The sequence below is a fragment of the Manis pentadactyla genome, chromosome 2 (assembly GCF_030020395.1).
Source record: "Manis pentadactyla isolate mManPen7 chromosome 2, mManPen7.hap1, whole genome shotgun sequence".
Taxonomy (NCBI): domain Eukaryota; kingdom Metazoa; phylum Chordata; class Mammalia; order Pholidota; family Manidae; genus Manis; species Manis pentadactyla.
In genome coordinates, this window is record NC_080020.1 from 31,794,973 (window position 1) to 31,813,744 (window position 18,772).

The window sequence follows — 18,772 nt, forward strand, 5'->3', positions numbered from 1 at the left end:
TATGGATTTTTCACTCAAACTATTTATGAACATTTATTGCCAGTAAATTATATTGTGTCAAAAGAAGGAATCAGTAGGTATGGCTTTAATAGAAACCTTTTTGAAATAATAAAATTGAGAGTAATTTATTATCTAAGAATGGATAGAGGATGGGATGGGGGAATTCATCCTGATGGATGGTTGTCCACTCTGCAGCTACTGGGGAAGCAAAACATGGTGTGAAAATCAGAAGCCCAGGGGTACTTAGAAAGAAATGGTCTTTTGAAAAATTATAAATATCTCATCTCATTGTATCAATATCTCTGGGAATTGTTTTTAGAAGAGGAGCAATGGCACCCTTAGTGTTACTTTGTTCATATTTCATGAGAGTAAGTAGAGGGTGACTTAGCCTGCTGAAAGAGACAGCCTAGAGGAGTGGGCACAGGCATCGGTTCCAGAGCTGGGACATGGCAATTCAAAGACTGGCTCCCCCTCTTTGCTGTGTGACCATAGGAAAATTTCCTCACTTCTCTGAATCTCAGATTCTGCATCTATAATATCAGATATGAATAGTCCCTACCACATAGAGAAATTCTGGTGATCAAATAAAAACAGCTTCAGTAGTTTCCAGTTTACAGTAAGTTCTTTTTAAAGGTTGTTTTTTTAAGAATCATACAAGACCTGGATAAGAGGCAAAAAAAATATGAATATTTCAGTACTCATAATAGTATTCTATTAACCATCATCTGCTGATTGCTAATGTGCTAGAGATCTCATTTAATTTCCCAGGATTCCTAGAAGATGAAGTTTTTATCAATATCCCTTTTTTTCAGAGAAAGACACTGAGCATGAGAGAGATTGGGTTTCATGCCCAAGGTCACTTGCATGAAAGATGAGAGGTTTTGAAAGATTTTGCTACTTTCCCCTGAGAACTCACAACTATGGGTCTGTCCTCCAGTAGGTATGACATATATGGGCCCCTGAGGACAAAGTCCAAAAACAAAGTCAAAGGGCATCTGTGTGGATGGTGGAAGCTAAGGGAGCATGAATGTCTTGCCCTTTACTTCCATCCCACATCCAGAGCCTGTCACTCACCCATCTTTTCTGTCTCTCAGAGCCCAGCCCTTCTGATTGTTACTGGCTTGCCATTTAGCAGGTGCCATACTGGCCTGGCATTGAGAAAACAATACTCTAAGGCACAGTGGCTAAAAATGGGTTCTAGAGTCAAATGCCTGGATACAAATCTCAGCTCTATCACTCTGGCCATGGGCCTGTGAGCCCCACATGCTTTTAGCCCCTTATTTATAGGATAGTCTGGTTCCCTGGTCTGGGGAAGAGATCACAAGCCTTTTGATTTCATTTTACTTGAAAAAGTATTTGTACTGGGTCCAAATAGCAATCTTTTACTAGCATAGCTCTTTTATTTGAAGAGGTACAGTTAAAAAAAATGTTGAATTATGATCTTGGACATTCATTTAGGATGTAATGTAATACAGGAGGAGTTCTCTATTAATAAATGAATCCTCCCTTAGTAGCAGTACCAGGTGGAAATGGGTCCAGTAGGAGCCTTGGGAACCTGAAGTTGAATCCATGCCATACGGACCTTGCACCTGCTCACACAGAGCCTAAGACCTAGTTGAAGAGATGGGATGAATGTCTCCAAGGTAAAATAAAATCACAGGTAGTGTGTGTTCAGTACCAAATGAGTGTTGTGGCCATTTTGCAAGTATTTGTTGAGTGCCTACACTGTGCTAGATAATGGGGATAAACAGAGGATAGGCACATTCCTCTAAGACACACAGCAAATGCTGCTACAGTTCTGAGAAAGCTGAGGAGCCAAGCTCAGGTGTTCAAAGGAGGCTGTGCTCATCCCACAGACATATGGATGCCTGTTAAATGTGAGAAGACTTTACTCTAACCTCCTTCCCCTGCCCCAAAATTGCCTTAAAAGGATAGCAGAGCTAAGGGCCACTGGCTGCAGTAGACTGATTCTTTCTTGAGCCTTAGTATAGCCACAAGTAAGGACAGTAGCAAATGGGTTTTGTCATTGGATCTGACAAAGAAACAGGCTCAGCACAAAGTTTGGATAGAACAAAAAATATGAGGCTTTTGAGGTTCATTTTACATATAAAGTTCCATTTCTCATTTTTGGATAGTACATCTGAATAAATGTAATATATTTTCTATGTGCACATGTTTTGCATTGTCAAAAGTTGTAAAACAGGAATTCTTTGAGAAGAGGCAATTGCTCTTTCCATGGCAGTTTTCATAGAATTCTTAACAGAGGAAGGGGAGATTTGAGCCAGGACTAGAGTGTACACAATATAAACCAACAGAAATAACTGTCCTTGACTTATTGAGTCTTATAATTGTTCCTTTTAATCACTTGTTAAAAATAGGTAGGTTCAAATGGCTAAGAACTAAGCATTCCTAAGAATGTCGTAGGGAAGCCCCTGTTAACTGCAGTGGTGACAGATGGTAGTTGTTCAGTAACAGTTTTGAAATGGTCCTGAGAGGTAGCTGAGGGCAGGCTCTTGGCTCTCAAACAGCCTAGAACCGCATCCCAATGGGTCACTGACTGTCCTGTGAGTTCTGCAGACCTGTTTCATGGACTAGGAGCCTCCACAATGCCTCTGGCATAGGTGCTTCTCAAGGGATCACAAAGCTGTTGGAGATGGGAATGCATACTGTGCGAAACCAAATGTGATGCATGCATGACAAAAGCTACATTACAGTCTATGATCCAGCTCAATCTTATGCAATTATTGAATTAGTCAGGGTTCTTCAGAGGAGACAGAGAAAGATTCTTTTATAAGAAACTGACTCATGCAATTATAGAGGCTGAGAAGTCCCACCATCTGCAGCCTGTAAGATGGAGACCTAGGAAAACTGGTGGTTATAATTCAGTCTGAGTGCAAAGGCCTGAGGCCCATGAAGCCAATGGTGTAGATTCCAGTCCAGGTCTGAAGGCCTGAGAACAAAGAGCACTGAGAGCAGGAGAAGATCGATACCCCAGCTCAAGCAATCAGGCAGGAAGGGCCCAATTCTTCCTTCCTCCACCTTTTTATTCTGTTCAGGCCCTCACTGGATTAGATGAGACCCACCCACACTGGGGAGGGAAAACTGCTTCACTGAGTGTGCCAGTTCAAAGGCTGCTGTCATCTGGAAACACCCTAAATAATGTTTCGCCCAATATCTGGGCACCCCATAATCCAGTCAAGTTGACACATAAAATTAACCATCACACTTCTAAAGAACACAATAAAGTTTAAATCACAAGAGCAAAATAAATAGTATATGTATAATAAAACAATGAGCATTTTTATGAAATTTACATCAAAAAAGTTCTATTTAATGGCAACTATGGGTACATTTTGATGTACTTGAAATGATGTGGTTTTGGGTTTATTTGAAGAGAAAAACTGCCTATGGCCGCAGAAAGATCTTAATATCCCCATGCTAAATGTGTCTATGCAACTGCAACTGTCAATTTTATGGGGTTGTTTGGGGGAATAAATGAGCTAGTACATATAAAATATATATGATGGTTTTTAGCACGTAGTGGTGACTCAACATGTTAACTTAGGTCACTCATTATTATTCACCAAGGTATTCCTTTAATGACTGTATATAATGTTAAGTCAAGCCGTTATTTTCTGATTGCAATTGTGATAGTCTGTTACTCATATCAAAAAGATCAACTATTTCTATAGTTGCTACAGAAGTAAAGAAATCAATTCATTTTCCTGGACTCATCAGTATGCTAGGATAAATGTGGATTTGGAAAAAGAGCGGTTAGTGGAGGATTTCTATGCCATTATAACAATGCAAGAGGATTCTAGAAATTCACACACAAATGCAAGATATCATGCGAGTCCTTACAGCATCAAAGAGCCACACCAAAGGTATAAAAATAAACAACTTTAGTTCAAAGTACAGGTTACTGCCTAGCTAAGTTTAATTGAAAAACTAATATCCAGGGCAACTGTCTCTGATAAACTGAGGATTAAATGATTTGAAAACACTTTGGGAGTGGACAAATCAAATAATGACAATCTTTATGGTGGGGAAAGTTTCAGCTGTTGTTAATAGGTTGTAAAGATAAAAGCTTATAGCCAAGTCAAGAGCTGAATGTCTAGATTGGGCCAGGGATCTGGGATCAATGTTGACATACAAAGTGCAAAAGCACTGAACTTCCTAGTGTTCTGTTTTGTTTAACTTTTCAGGATAATAGTGTACAACTTTATTTACTGAAATACTTCGGCTTAATTTCATTAGGTGAATACCTGACAGTCTTACTATGTTCTCTACCATCTAACCCGCTTCTTAGGTGTTGAATATGTTATGTGATTTGTGCCCTGCACTCCAATAAGTGGGCTTCAGCTGCTATTTTTCAAAACATTTCCAGCTGGGTATCTATTAATAGTTTATGAGAGAAAAGAGTCAGACCATGCGATTTCTAGGCATCTTTATTTTGTTTTTTTGAAGCCAACACGGAATTTGCCTCATGGCCTCACTCTGATCTCAGCAAGAGCACTTTCAAAAGAAGTTCCTTATTTTTTTGAAGGCTGTTTGCAAGAGTTGATTCAATGCTTTCCTATCACTGGAGCTAAAGGCAGTGGCAAAATATGTGCTTATTGGGTTGGGTAGAGGATTCACTGCATTTAGCTCCACTCACAGTCTCCAACCTCTGTTTGCTTTTTTCTTTCATTTGCAGGAGCAGAGGGCACAGTGTTTCCTAAATCTATAGAGACACCCAATGTCAGGGCAGACCCCTTCAAGGAACTAAGGTAAACTTCTGACTATGGTTTGCATTGATTACTGGCTATTTCCTTTCTCGGAGCAACAGGCTGATGATCCCTTCTTAATATATCTAACGTAACAGTGTCACAACATGAATATATAAACTGGGAAGGGTTAGAAAGGACTCAAAGGTAAGCTACAACCAAGAGAAAATTTTTTCTGAGAATGTAAGAAGATTAAGGGTTTGGAGGAAAAATTTGCCAGCCTTGTAATTAGGAGACTGAGAATTCATTTGTTTGCATTCTTTCCTTCTGTACATTATGGTACCAAAAATGTAACCAGTTGCAGAACTGGTCAGTGATCTGAGCTAATCAGCCCAAAGAAAAGTGCAGTTGTAAAGACCCTGAACTCTCAATATAAAACAGATTTTTTCCTATGTAATGTGCTCTCCAGTACTCTGAGTGTTATGGTCTAGAACCACCTTCTGCTGGTAGTCTGTGCACTGGTGGTCATCTTCAAATATCTGTAAGTATGTAGCAGGAAAGGACTGTGAGATGCTGTCTACCACCAACTAAGGAAAACAAAAAAGACCACTAGACATACAGACAGACAAACAGCTGGACAAACAAGCAGAGATAGAGATACGGCTAAAAACTATTTCAACTCCCAAATGACCAACTTCAACTCCAAAAAAGGAAACACCTAAGAAAATAGTATGTTGATACAAATATAACGGGTTTTTACTGTATACTTGTAGTCATGCAGAATTCAGTAAATACTGGCTTTCTTCATTTCTTGTGGTTCTTTTAACTACAACCACTCATAAATCATCATAAATAGCACTGAATATTTTGTAGTGGACATCAAACGTAAGCAAATGTATTTGTATTACATGAGTCATACGTACTCTTTCAAGATGCAGCCCCAAGATCTAGGTTTTGCTGAAACAGCAACAGCCATGTTGGAGTTTGTGCTTCCCTAAACAAAAACATCTTCTCAGAAAGTGGTGAATATATAATTGCAAAACTCATAGTGTTACTGGAGATGGGTCCTTGGTCTCTTTGCAAAAAAGAATTCAGGAACGGATGCAGAAAAGCCACTGAGCATTAAGTTTCTTTGGAGATTTAGAGTTGAGAAGAAGGAGAGGTAACCCCAGGGCATTGGTCTGGGACAGATGCAGAGGGAGTCACTTGGGAGAACTGAAAGAGCCTTTTTTATATGAAGGGAGATGAATATTCACTAAGTGGGGTTAGGTTTCAAAGGGAGCGGGTGGAGTGTCCCTGGAGTTGGGGTTGCTCAACCCTCACAGCGGCTTTTTGACTAAATTTGGTTCTCCTCAGAACTGTCACGGCGTGGGGAGTCATGATTTTTAGTTCGTTGTGCCAGAGGGATGTGAATTTTACTATGTCAATGAGCATATAATGGATTTGGAGGTGAAGTGAGGGTCACCTTCTCCTCCAAGTTGGAGCCAGCCAGTTTTGACCAGTCTGCCACATATATTGTCCTTGCACATCCCAAGAGAACAGCTCTCACGGAGTTTAGACTATAAACAAGCATCTTGCCAATGTAAACACTGGTGGACGCTCCCCTCCCCTTTCCCTGCTCACAGTCTGGCCATCTACCTACTATAACAATAGGCATTCTTGCAAAGCCTGTACGTCTTTGTAAATATAGGGAAATAAATTGGAGCGAAGAAAGAGGGTAATTGGTGGGGGATGAGAACCTTTTTATACCTAAGTCCTGTAATACAATGGTATGTATTTGTAACATACGCCACACTGCAAGGTTTTACCTTTTACTAGAATAACTGCTTTCACCAGGGCTGCCACAAGCCAGAAGTCACCTCTTTCACCTAGATCCTATATTTCATATTAGGCACTCAATCTGGAATCTTTTAAACAAATCCACCCAAGAAAACCTTTATTTTAGGACTCTGTGAGAGAGCTCATTCCTGAGGTGCAATGAATTGCCCTGTGTGTGATGTAAGAGCTCTTCTGAGGCAAGCTAATGCATGGCCTCATTCCCTTTCTTTTCACAGACCCCATGGGGACCAGGGTTTGGTTTGCTTTGGGGTTTTTTTGACTAAACTAGTCAGTAATTAGTGCTGATCAGCCCAAAGAAAAGTGCTGTCTAAAAGAAGCTGAACCCTAAATATAATACAGATTTTTTTTTCTATGGAACAAGCTCCCCATTACCTGGAAGAAATATAAGAATAAAGAATTTAGGCTGACTCTGCTTTAAACAGAAAAATAAATCATCTGTAGTTAATAACAAGCCCAACCCATACCAAACAAACAAAAAGACAACTCTTCAAGTGTCAGCCTGCTGCAGAGATCCATATCCTAAAGAGCATAGAGAGAATATTTGCTGACATAGTGCTGTTTGATACTCTGACAGTCCTCTGTACACAGCCTATGGGAGACCCTGGAACTTGCCTTTAAAAAAATGAAACCTCCAAAATTCACAAGCAAATCTCCTAAAATCTAGTGCAATGAAGTAAAGACTTCAGGTAGTTGGCACATTCTCACTGCTTATTCTAAAGTAATATGCAAATTGCATACCAACTGGAAATAAAATTTTCTTGAAGGAAGCATAAAAAGATTGTAATATCTAATTCTAAAACTGGACTTTTGTTTGTCCCTCTTCAGATCATGTTCATGAACTGACTCAGGGTCTAGAATGTAATAATCCTTATAGCACCTTTTTTTTTTAATGGCACTTTGTGAAATTATCTCTGATCAACTGAAAGGATAGTCAGTATGATTGAAAGATTAGCCCAGAGCCTGTGTCTGAACGTTTCACATTTGTCATTTAATGGTATCACATTTCACCCTGTGCTATTGAGTGGTATTGGATATTGAGTAAATAGGCAATGAACTCAGTAACTAAGTCTTCTGGCCTCTGGGCTTTACAGTTGGATCAGTTTTACAGTGATCCAGCACATTCATGCGGGTGTGTCTTTGGTCTTGGAAGTAAGCAATCTAAGGGAGATCCCTACACTTCTAGCAGGTAGCACACTCAGTGAACCATCCTGGTGAAGGAGGAATCACTCCTTAGTAGCAGAGGGGAAAGAGCACTGAACTGGGAGTTGGATACTTACTGCAGACCTACTATGTGGCCTTCAACTAAAACTGTAGCCCTGCTGCCTGTGAGAAGCTAGGTCACTTCTAGCTCCACCAGCAAATCCCCTTATGTTATTTTTATTTTTAAATAATTTTAGATTTAAAGAATTGCAAAATTCATACAAATTATTCCCATGTATCCTTGGTATTCCTTGTATTGGCATCTTATATATCTGTGGTATATTTATCTAAACTAAGAAATGAACAGTGTAGTCCCATAATATCTTATTTTACAAATGATTTGTTTAAAGGCTGCAATCACCTGAATGTCTTACAGATTTAAGAATATATAAAAATGAGTGGAACAAAAATTATTTGTTGAGATGTGTATTAATGTATCTTTAAAAATTCTACTGCAGTTAAGATGGAATAGTCTTTAATGAGATGTTTCTGTTTTTAAATAATTTACTTATACCCAGGTTTTCTTGGTTTTACTTGTTAGTGGGAAACAAATTAAAGTAAAAGATTACAGCTTATTTATTCATAGATTGTCTTCTAAATGTACAAGCAAAACTTAAATATCCACTCGTGTCCCTCACTTAGCCAAACAATCAAGTGTGAGAAAATAGCATCTATTTTAGCGACCTTCTCTGTTAGGATAACTTTTACTTCCTCAGACCTCTTTCTTGCCTGCTGGAAGGTTTTCCTTTGTTTTGTTTTTGTTGTTTGTTTGCCTATTTGTTAATAAGAGACAGATTTTAGGCTTCTGGCATTTCTTCCTAGAAGATCTCAATTCTTAGCCAAGAGGACTGGTTACTTCCTCTCTGCTAGAGTTTTGGTTCACTGCTTTTCTATTCAGTTACTGTAGTTACCATGTTTGCAGTATTTGCTTAAGATATTTGTAAATAATCCAGGGTTGAGCTGAAAAATCACAAAAGAGGTTTTGCTTCTCTCCAGACAAATAATGAGTGTTAGCAAGGTCTGCGCCCCATACCCAACTCAGGTGGTGTTTGTTGACTCTGCCCCTGCAGAGGGCAATTCTGGAATAATGACTATACTTAAAAATATACCAGGCACTCTACCTAGCCCTTGAAATAAGAAAAATTAACTTTGAATAAAAACTAGATGTTAATAAATTCACAATCTTAAAATGTAAATATATTAAGTGGTCTCTTGTTCACCATTTTTTTTTTCCTGGAGTCTCTATGTAAAGACAAATGGAAAAATCCATGACCAGGCTGTGCATGATCTGAGACAGGAAGTAGGCCATTTAATTTTGCATATATATTTTCTGTAAGAACAAAGGCTACCTTTGAATGTCTACCTTGCTCTAAGGATTCTTTTCAACTGCGAAGTTCCCTTGTAGGGTTCTGATCCTACAAGAACAGGAAATAGACTGTGAAATCTTATTTCCAGACGTATGCCATGATACATGTAAAGAAGGGAGAAGGTATATAGACCACCGCACAGATAGCCAGCCCTGCCCCCCTAAAGCTCACAAAAAGCTTGGAAGGATCCACTGTAGAGCGAGAAGTCGAAGCTCTTTATAAAAGAATCCATCAGCTCATGTGCTGACGTGCTCTTATACACAGTCATGACGAGGGTGCTGACCTAATTTTCCATTTAATCACAAATCAGGAACTATTTACCAAGTATTTTTTGACACCTAACTAGGAGGCAAGGCATGTACCAAAGACTTGGAATGTGATGATAAATGAGCACTCAAATAATGTATAGTTAAGGAGAGTAAGACAGAAATGAGCCCCAAAGTACAAGTAATGCCATAGTGCTGGGATTGATGTATGACCCAGGTCAGGGGAAACAGAATGAATGACAAAATCTGCCTCAGAGAGTTAGGGGGGAATGCCTGCCCAAAAGAAGTGACACTGTAGGGGCAGGAAGAGAGAGAAGATAAAACCCAGGAAGCAGGACTCAGAATTCAAAGAGTATGGTTTTCTTGAGCCATTTAACGTAGGAAAATTAGGCCAACCGGACTGTTACTGTGTAATTTACAAAAATGAGAGTATGTAATTGCCTTCTGACAATTGTGTTCTTTAATAAATTATGTGAAGACAATTTCAAATATGGTCACAAAAGACTTAAATGATTGTTACCAGTTTCAAAAATTAGTACATAATTCAGAACTGAAAGATTTTCTGATACCAAACCCATCTGACAGCCCCAAATAAATAAGGCATTTATTTGTTATCTCTTTATTTCTCCATTTACCAGGGTTTTAATGATAAGGCAGAAAAATTCTAAGATTAACTGCTAGTCCCAAACTGTGTTTGAATATTCTGTATGATTTTTTTTAACATGTAGGTTACTAAATCTGAACTCCTTTGAGAATATGTAAGATTTAAAGTCTCTGTATATCACAGGGAGACATGTTTGAGACAGGACTCCCACGGGTCAACAAAAATGAATTTATTTAATGAATTTATTTCCTTAATATTATTTTTAAATGCCTATAGCCAACTAAATATTTATTAGCTCACAATGATTTATAAATTTAAACTACCAGAATAGTCTGTCAAAGCATCAGTGTTCAATTAATTACAGGTTTGGTGATATTCCTCCTCTGCCTCATCCCCCTACATCCACAGTACCAAAATATTGGATGGATAATAAAATTTTTATATATAAATATTATTTATAAATTTTATATATAAAATATTTTGCACGTATATTTTACATATATATGAGTGTATAAAAACACACATATACATTTTTTTACATATATATGTAAAAAAAGAGAGAAGATCTGAAAACTAACAGTCCCATGAGAGAGAGAGAGAGAGAAGGTAGAAGAGGAGGTGATGGAGAAAGGAGGAAAGAAAGAGAGAAAGGCTTACGTCGAGCTTCTTAGTTATGGGCACATGGTATGGGAGGCAATACCATCGTGGAATAAATCTATAAAATTCCCCCCTTCATATATTTTGCAGATGTGTTTCATAATTCTCTTTATCTCCTCTTCCCTTTCCTCTACCCTCCCAGTCCATGTACTTACACTGTTTTTTAGTTTTGTTTTGTCATGTAAGGGGTTCAGAAGTATTTATCATTTAGCATGAATACGGAAATGATTCAATGGAGAAATGATAAAACACAGCGGGCCAAATAACAGCACGGTTACATGAGGCCTCACAAAATAGAAGCACAGTGAGGCAATGTCCATGCTGGTCAGGAGCCCACGTTCTGATGTGTCCTGGGGCACTGGGGTTGAGTGTGACCCCAGCACCTAACTGCTTTGTTAATTTGCCCAAATCTCTTAGGCTCTCCTTGCCCCAGGCCTGGAAAGTAGGGAAAGCTCAGTGAGCAGTAATTCAATAAATACTAGCTATTGGAAGGAGGGGCAAGAACTCTGTTTCATGGAGCTCAAGAACTCCACAGGTGTTCCTAGAGTTTTAAATTTCATCAACCAGTAGAAATTTCCATTAAACCTTAGGGACCGATGATTCTTTTTCAATTCAGGACAGAAACAAAAAAGTATTGTGTACTTCATCTATAAACAACAATAGTATATAAAATAAAGGATATTTCAACTAATAAAAAGAAGAGACCTAACCTTAAAATAACAACAGTCCTATGAGTTGAATGCATTTAACTATATTAACGTGCCATTGTGTGGCCTCCAGTTTTCTTATTGTGCCAAAGACATAAGTGACTGCATCTCAGCTCTTCACACATTCCGAAGTGCCTGCCCAGAAAAAATGCAGATCTGAAAACCACAGGCTGGGGCTTAAAATCCACTTGAGTTAAAGGTTGTCCTTTTTGAAATCCCAAACTAATATACCTTGCCCATCTTTCAAGACCAATCAATTCATATATATGTCCCTTCTCTCCCTCTCTTCCCCTCTTCCTATATTCCAGCATGCATGCATTCCTCCTTTTTTTCCTATTACTGTCAGTATTAGATTTTGAATTTATCTACATATTTCCTCTTTCTCCCTTACCCCCAACCTTTCTCTAGGTGCCCTCTTCACCATGATACTCTCAGTATATAGAAGGAGAAACGAAAGGGGTAGTGGGAAAGTGATGCTTCAGTAGTTGAGGTATTCCCGTCTTTCCATCTGCCTTATTTATTAAAAGCTCATATTTTACAAATGTGGTGGAGATTGTATTTTAAAGCTATTAAACCTGTGTGTTTTGCATTTATCTCCTCTGTACATTATAACTCTGCCATTAGAGGCCAGGGAAGGATAGATGGAAGATAATATCATGGAGGAAAATGAGACTGGGACACAGGGGAAGTCCCATTTGGACAGGAAGTGGAAATTGAAAACCCATCTCTTATCTCTGGTGAATTGTGGGAAGAAGAACATAGGAAATGTAGGGAAAGCAAGTAGTAAAATATATTTTCCGGTGACCTTTTAAACCAACAAGATACTGCAGGAAATGCCTTAATAACCAAAACATCCCACAAGCACTTGTCAACACTATAACCGGGCTATCTGTGAAAGCTAGTCATCAGCTATGTGCAGTGAGGAGCCTGACTGTCCCTTAAAGGCCAGCCCATTGCCAGCTGAGCTGTAGAGAGGCCAGGGGACACATCTTGTCATTGTATAAGGCAAGTGGCTTTTATTTAAAAATTAAAATGATTGTATAATTTCCATGAATTTTTTTTTTTTTGTAGATAATTATTTTTTATTGAAGGGTAGTTGACACACAATATTACATTACATTAGTTTCAGGTGTACAACATAGTGATTCAACATTTATATACATGACAATTCTAGGTACCAGCTATCACCATACCAAGCTGTAACAATATCTTGACTATATTCCTTATGCTATACATTACATCCCGGTTACTTATTTATTTTACAATTGGAAGTGTGTACTTTTTTTTTTTTTTTTTTTTGTGAGGGCATCTCTCATATTTATTGATCAAATGGTTGTTAACAACAATAAAATTCTGTATAGGGGAGTCAATGCTCAATGCACAATCATTAATCCACCCCAAGCCTAATTTTCGTCAGTCTCCAATCTTCTGAAGCATAACGAACAAGTTCTTACATGGGGAACAAATTTTTACATAGTGAATAAGTTACATGGTGAACAGTACAAGGGCAGTCATCACAGAAACTTTCGGTTTTGCTCATGCATTATGAACTATAAACAGTCAGTTCAAATATGAATACTCATTTGATTTTTATACTTGATTTATATGTGGATACCACATTTCTCTCTTTATTATTATTATTTTTAATAAAATGCTGAAGTGGTAGGTAGATACAAGATAAAGGTAGAAAACATAGTTTAGTGTTGTAAGGGAGCAAATGTAGGTGATCAGGTGTGTGCCTGTAGACTATGTGTTAATCCAAGTTAGACAAGGGCAATAAAACATCCACGTATGCAGAAGATTTCTCTCAGAACAGGGGGGGTGAGGTTCTAAGCCTCATCTCTGTTGATCCCCAATTTCTCACCTGATGAACCCCCTGCGACTTTGACTGTCTTAGGTTGTTCCTCCCTTGAGGAATCTTACCCGTCTCTGGCTAACCAGTCATCTTCCGGGGCCATACAGGGAAATGTAAAGTTGGTAAGTGAGAGAGAAGCCTTATTTTTTGAAATGGTTAGCTTTTTATTTCTTTGCATATTTGTGCCCTGTAGCTTCTATCCCAGCATTTGTCTTGAGGTATCTTTACCACTTGGAAGAATTATGATACTCGGTGAATTTGATATGAGGCACGAATTCTATTTAAGGGTTGTAATTAGGAAGGAAGAAGAAAAGCTATAGAAGTAGCAGGCGGAAGAAAACATGGGAAGATTGATTATTTCTTTGACATATCTTCTTGTAGAGTAACTTCAGCATGTATAGGTTTTAAGCTACTACTTAAATTGCACACACACATTAACATAATAGGAGTATAGTTACATAACCAAAGCATATCTGTAATTACCAGCCATCTCCAGTGAAACCAAGAAAACCAGTTAGGCACCTTAGGCATTTGTGAAAACTTATCTATGATATGGTGGATATTGTCCAACTGAACTTGAACAGTCTGAGAGAATTCAGACAAATTAAAACAACCCATTCCTGGGGAATGTTCACATCCCTTATGTTCTTTTAACAGTAAATAGTCTGTAGTTGTAAGATTTTGAAGCGCTACAATTTGCACTTCTCCTAATTCTTGGTTGAGTTCCAACAGTATAGATCCAGTCCAATTTGTTGTTTTACTGTATGCATAGGCCAGCTTAGATATCTCCTTCATTCCCATGGCAAGTCCAGGAGCTGGTGGGATGAGTGCATCTACAGCTGTAGCAGTGCGTGGATCTTTGTTGGGGTTTTTTGATGATCATCTTCTGGCATGAGTCTTCCCGAGAGTGCTGATGTTGGAAGTTCTTTTTCATATTGTAAATGAGTTCATTTTCAGGGTAGCCCAATTAGGCTTTGATCCTCTGTATAAACACAAACAGACCCTTTGCCTCCACTTTTATATGCCCTTTATACTCTTGTGTAGAACTCATTGGAGGTTACCACACAGGAACTGCCCTTTTTTGTGTTTTGTTTTGTTTTGTTTTGTTTTCTTTTGTTTTTGGTATCACTAATCTACACTTACATGATGAATATTATATTTACTAGGCTCTCCCCTATACCAGGTCTCCCCTATAAACCCCTTTACAGTCACTGTCCATCAGCATAGCAAAATGTTGTAGAATCACTACTTGCCTTCTCTGTGTTGTACAGCCCTCCCTTTTCTCCTACCCCCCCATGCATGCTAATAATACCCCCCTAATTCTCCCCGCCCTTATCCCTCCCTACCCACCCATCCTCCCCAGTCCCTTTCCCTTTGGTACCTGTTAGTCCATTCTTGAGTTCTGTGATTCTGCTGCTGTTTTGTTCCTTCAGTTTTTCCTTTGTTCTTATATTCCACAGATAAGTGAAATCATTTGGTATTTCTCTTTCTCCGCTTGGCTTGTTTCACTGAGCATAATACCCTCCAGCTCCATCCATGTTGCTGAAAATGGTTGGATTTGCCCTTTTCTTATGGCTGAGTAGTATTCCATTGTGTATATGTACCACATCTTCTTTATCCATTCATCTATCAATGGACATTTAGGTTGCTTCCAATACTTGGCTATTGTAAATAGTGCTGCGATAAACATAGGGGTGCACTGATCTTTCTCATACTTGATTGCTGAGTTCTTAGGGTAAATTCCTAGGAGTGCAATTCCTGGGTCAAATGGTAAGTCTGTTTTGAGCATTTCGATGTACCTCCATACTGCTTTCCACAATGGTTGAACTAACTTACATTCCCACCAGCAATGTAGGAGGGTTCCCCTTTCTCCACAGCCTCGCCAACATTTGTTGTTGTTTGTCTTTTGGATGGCAGCCATCCTTACTGGTGTGAGGTGATACCTCATTGTAGTTTTAATTTGCATTTCTCTTATAATTAGCGATGTGGAGCATCTTTTCATGTGTCTGTTGGCCATCTGTATTTCTTTTTTGGAGAACTGTCTGTTCAGTTCCTCTGCCCATTTTTTAATTGGGTTATTTGTTTTTTGTTTGTTGAGGCGTGTGAGCTCTTTATATATTCTGGACGTCAAGCCTTTATCGGATGTGTCATTTTCAAATATATTCTCCAATACTGTAGGGTTCCTTTTTCTATTGATGGTGTCTTTTGCTGTACAGAAGCTTTTCAGCTTAATATAGTCCCACTTACTCATTTTTGCTGTTGTTTTCCTTGCCCGGGGAGATATGTTCAAGAAGAGGTCACTCATGTTTATGTCTAAGAGGTTTTTGCCTATGTTTTCTTCCAAGAGTTTAATGGTTTCATGACTTACATTCAGGTCTTTGATCCATTTTGAGTTTACTTTTGAATATGGGGTTAGACAATGGTCCAGTTTCATTCTCCTACATGTAGCTGTCCAGTTTTGCCAGCACCACCTGTTGAAGAGACTGTCATTTCGCCATTGAATGTCCATGGCTCCTTTATCAAATATTATTTGACCATATATGTCTGGGTTAATGTCTGGATTCTCTAGTCTGTTCCATTGGTCTGTGGCTCTGCTCTTGTGCCAGTACCAAATTGTCTTGATTACTATGGCTTTATAGTAGAGCTTGAAGTTGGGGAGTGAGATCCCCCCTAGTTTATTCTTCTTTCCCAGGATTGCTTTGGCTATTCGGGGTCCTTGGTGTTTCCATATGAATTTTTGAATTATTTGTTCCAGTTCATTGAACAATGTTGCTGGTAGTTTCATAGGGATTGCATCAAATCTGGATATTGCTTTGGGCAGAATGGCCATTTTGACGATATTAATTCTTCCTAGCCACGAGCATGGGATGAGTTTCCATCTGTTAGTGTCCCCTTTAATTTCTCTTAAGAGTGACTTGTAGTTTTCAGAGTGTAAGTCTTTCACTTCTTTGGTTAGGTTTATTCCTAGGTATTTTATTTTTTTTGATTCAGTAGTGAATGGAGTTGTTTTCCTGATTTCTCTTTCTGTTGGTTCATTGTTAGTATATAGGAAAGCCACAGATTTCTGTGTGTTGATTTTGTATCCTGCAACTTTGCTGTATTCCAATATCAATTCTAGTAGTTTTGGGGTGGAGTCTTTAGGGTTTTTTATGTACAGTATCATGTCATCTGCAAATAGTGACAGTTTAACTTCTTCTTTACCAATCTGGATTCCTTGTATTTCTTTGTTTTGTCTGATTGCCGTGGCTAGGACCTCCAGTACTATGTTAAATAACAGTGGGGAGAGTGGGCATCCCTGTCTAGTTCCCAATCTCAGAGGAAATGATTTCAGCTTCTCGCTGTTCAATATAATGTTGGCTGTGGGTTTATCATAGATGACCTTTATTATGTTGAGGTACTTGCCCTCTATTCCCATTTTGCTGAGAGATTTTATCATGAATGGATGTTGAACTTTGTCAAATGCTTTTTCAGCATCTATGGAGATGATCATGTGGTTCTTGTCTTTCTTTTTGTTGATGTGGTGGATGATGTTGATGGACTTTTGAATGTTGTACCATCCTTGCATCCCTGGGATGAATCCCACTTGGTCATGGTGTATGATCCTTTTGATGTATTTTTGAATTTTGTTTGCTAATATTTTGTTGAGTATTTTTGCATCTACGTTCATCAGGGATATTGGTCTGTAGTTTTCTTTTTTGGTGGGGTCTTTGCCTGGTTTTGGTATTAGGGTGGTGTTAGCTTCATAGATTGAGTTTGGGAGTATTCCCTCCTCCTCTATTTTTTGGAAAACTCTAAGGAGAATGGGTATTATGTCTTCCCTGTATGTCTGATAAAATTCCGAGGTAAATCCATCTGGCCCGGGGGTTTTGTTCTTTGGTAGTTTTTTGATTACCTCTTCAATTTCGTTGCTGGTAATTGGTCTGTTTAGATTTTCTGTTTCTTCCTGGGTCAATCTTGGAAGGTTATATTTTTCTAGGAAGTTGTCCATTTCTCCTAGGTTTCCCAGCTTGTTAGCATATAGGTTTTCATAGTATTCTCCAATAATTCTTTGTATTTCTGTGGGGTCCGTCGTGATTTTTCCTTTCTAGTTTCTGATACTGTTGATTTGTGTTGACTCTCTTTTCTTCTTAATAAGTCTGGCTAGAGGCTTATCTATTTTGTTTATTTTCTCGAAGAGCCAGCTCTTGGTTTCATTGATTTTTGCTATTGTTTTATTCTTCTCAATTTTATTTATTTCTTCTCTGATCTTTATTATGTCCCTCCTTCTGCTGACCTTAGGCCTCATCTGTTCTTCTTTTTCCAATTTCGATAACTGTGACATTAGACCATTCATTTGAGATTGCTCTTCCTTTTTTAAATATGCTTGGATTGCTATATACTTTCCTCTTAAGACTGCTTTTGCTGCGTCCCACAGAAGTTGGGGCTTAGTGTTGTTGTTGTCATTTGTTTCCATATATTGCTGGATCTCCATTTTGATTTGGTCATTGATCCTTTGATTATTTAGGAGCGTGTTGTTAAGCCTCCATGTGCTTGTGAGCCTCTTTGCTTTCTTTGTACAGTTTATTTCTAGTTTTATGCCTTTGTGGTCTGAAAAGTTGGTTGGTAAGATTTCAATCTTTTGGAATTTTCTGAGGCTCTTTTTGTGGCCTATTATGTGGTCTATTCTGGAGAATGTTCCATGTGCACTTGAAAAGAATGTGTATCCTGTTGCTTTTGAATGTAGAGTTCTGTAGATGTCTATTAGGTCCATCTGCTCTACTGTGTTGTTCAGTGCTTCTGTGTCCTTACTTATTTTCTATCCAGTGGATCTATCCTTTGAGGTGAGTGTTGTGTTGAAGTCTCCTAGAATGAATGCATTGCAGTCTATTTTCCCCTTTAGTTCTGTTAGTATTTGTTTCACATATGCTGGTGCTCCTGTGTTGGGTGCATATATATTTAGAATGGTTCTATCCTCTTGTTGGACTGAACCCTTTATCATTATGTAGTGTCCTTCTTTATCTCTTGTTACTTTCTTTGTTTTGAAGTCTATTTTGTCTGATATTAGTACTGCAACCCCTGCTTTCTTCTAGCTGTTGTTTGCTTGAAATATGTTTTTCCATCCCTTGACTTTTAGTCTGTACATGTCTTTGGGTTTGAGGTGAGTTTCTTGTAAGCAGCATATAGATGGGTCTTGCTTTTTTATCCATTCTGTTACTCTGTGTCTTTTGATTGGTGCATTCAGCCCATTAACATTTAGGGTGACTATTGAAAGATATGTACTTATTGCCATTGCAGGCTTTAGATTCGTGGTTACCAAAGGTTCAAGGTTAGCCTCTTTAGTATCTTACTGCCTAACTTAGCTCGCTTATTGAGCTGTTATATACACTGTCTGGAGATTCTTTTCTTCTCTCCCTTCTTATTCCTCCGCCTCGATTCTTCATATGTTGGGTGTTTTGTGCTGTGGTCTTTCTAGGAGTGCTCCCATCTAGAGCAGTCCCTGTAAGATGTTCTGTAGAGGTGGTTTGTGGAAAGCAAATTCCCTCAGCTTTTGTTTGTCTGTGAATTGTTTAATCCCACTGTCATATTTGAATG

General features: G+C 38.5%; 1 protein-coding gene across 3 annotated transcripts in view; it reads left to right on the forward strand.

Annotated features, from left to right (window-relative positions):
- The window catches only part of SGCD (sarcoglycan delta), a 546,854-nt gene that overhangs the window by 444,188 nt on the left and 83,894 nt on the right, over positions 1 to 18,772 (forward strand). For all 3 annotated transcript variants that reach the window (XM_036911258.2, XM_057491101.1, XM_036911188.2), the window contains one exon: positions 4,697 to 4,769. In XM_036911258.2, coding sequence (XP_036767153.1) covers positions 4,697 to 4,769 — 73 coding nt within the window. The remainder of the gene's footprint in view (positions 1 to 4,696; positions 4,770 to 18,772) is intronic.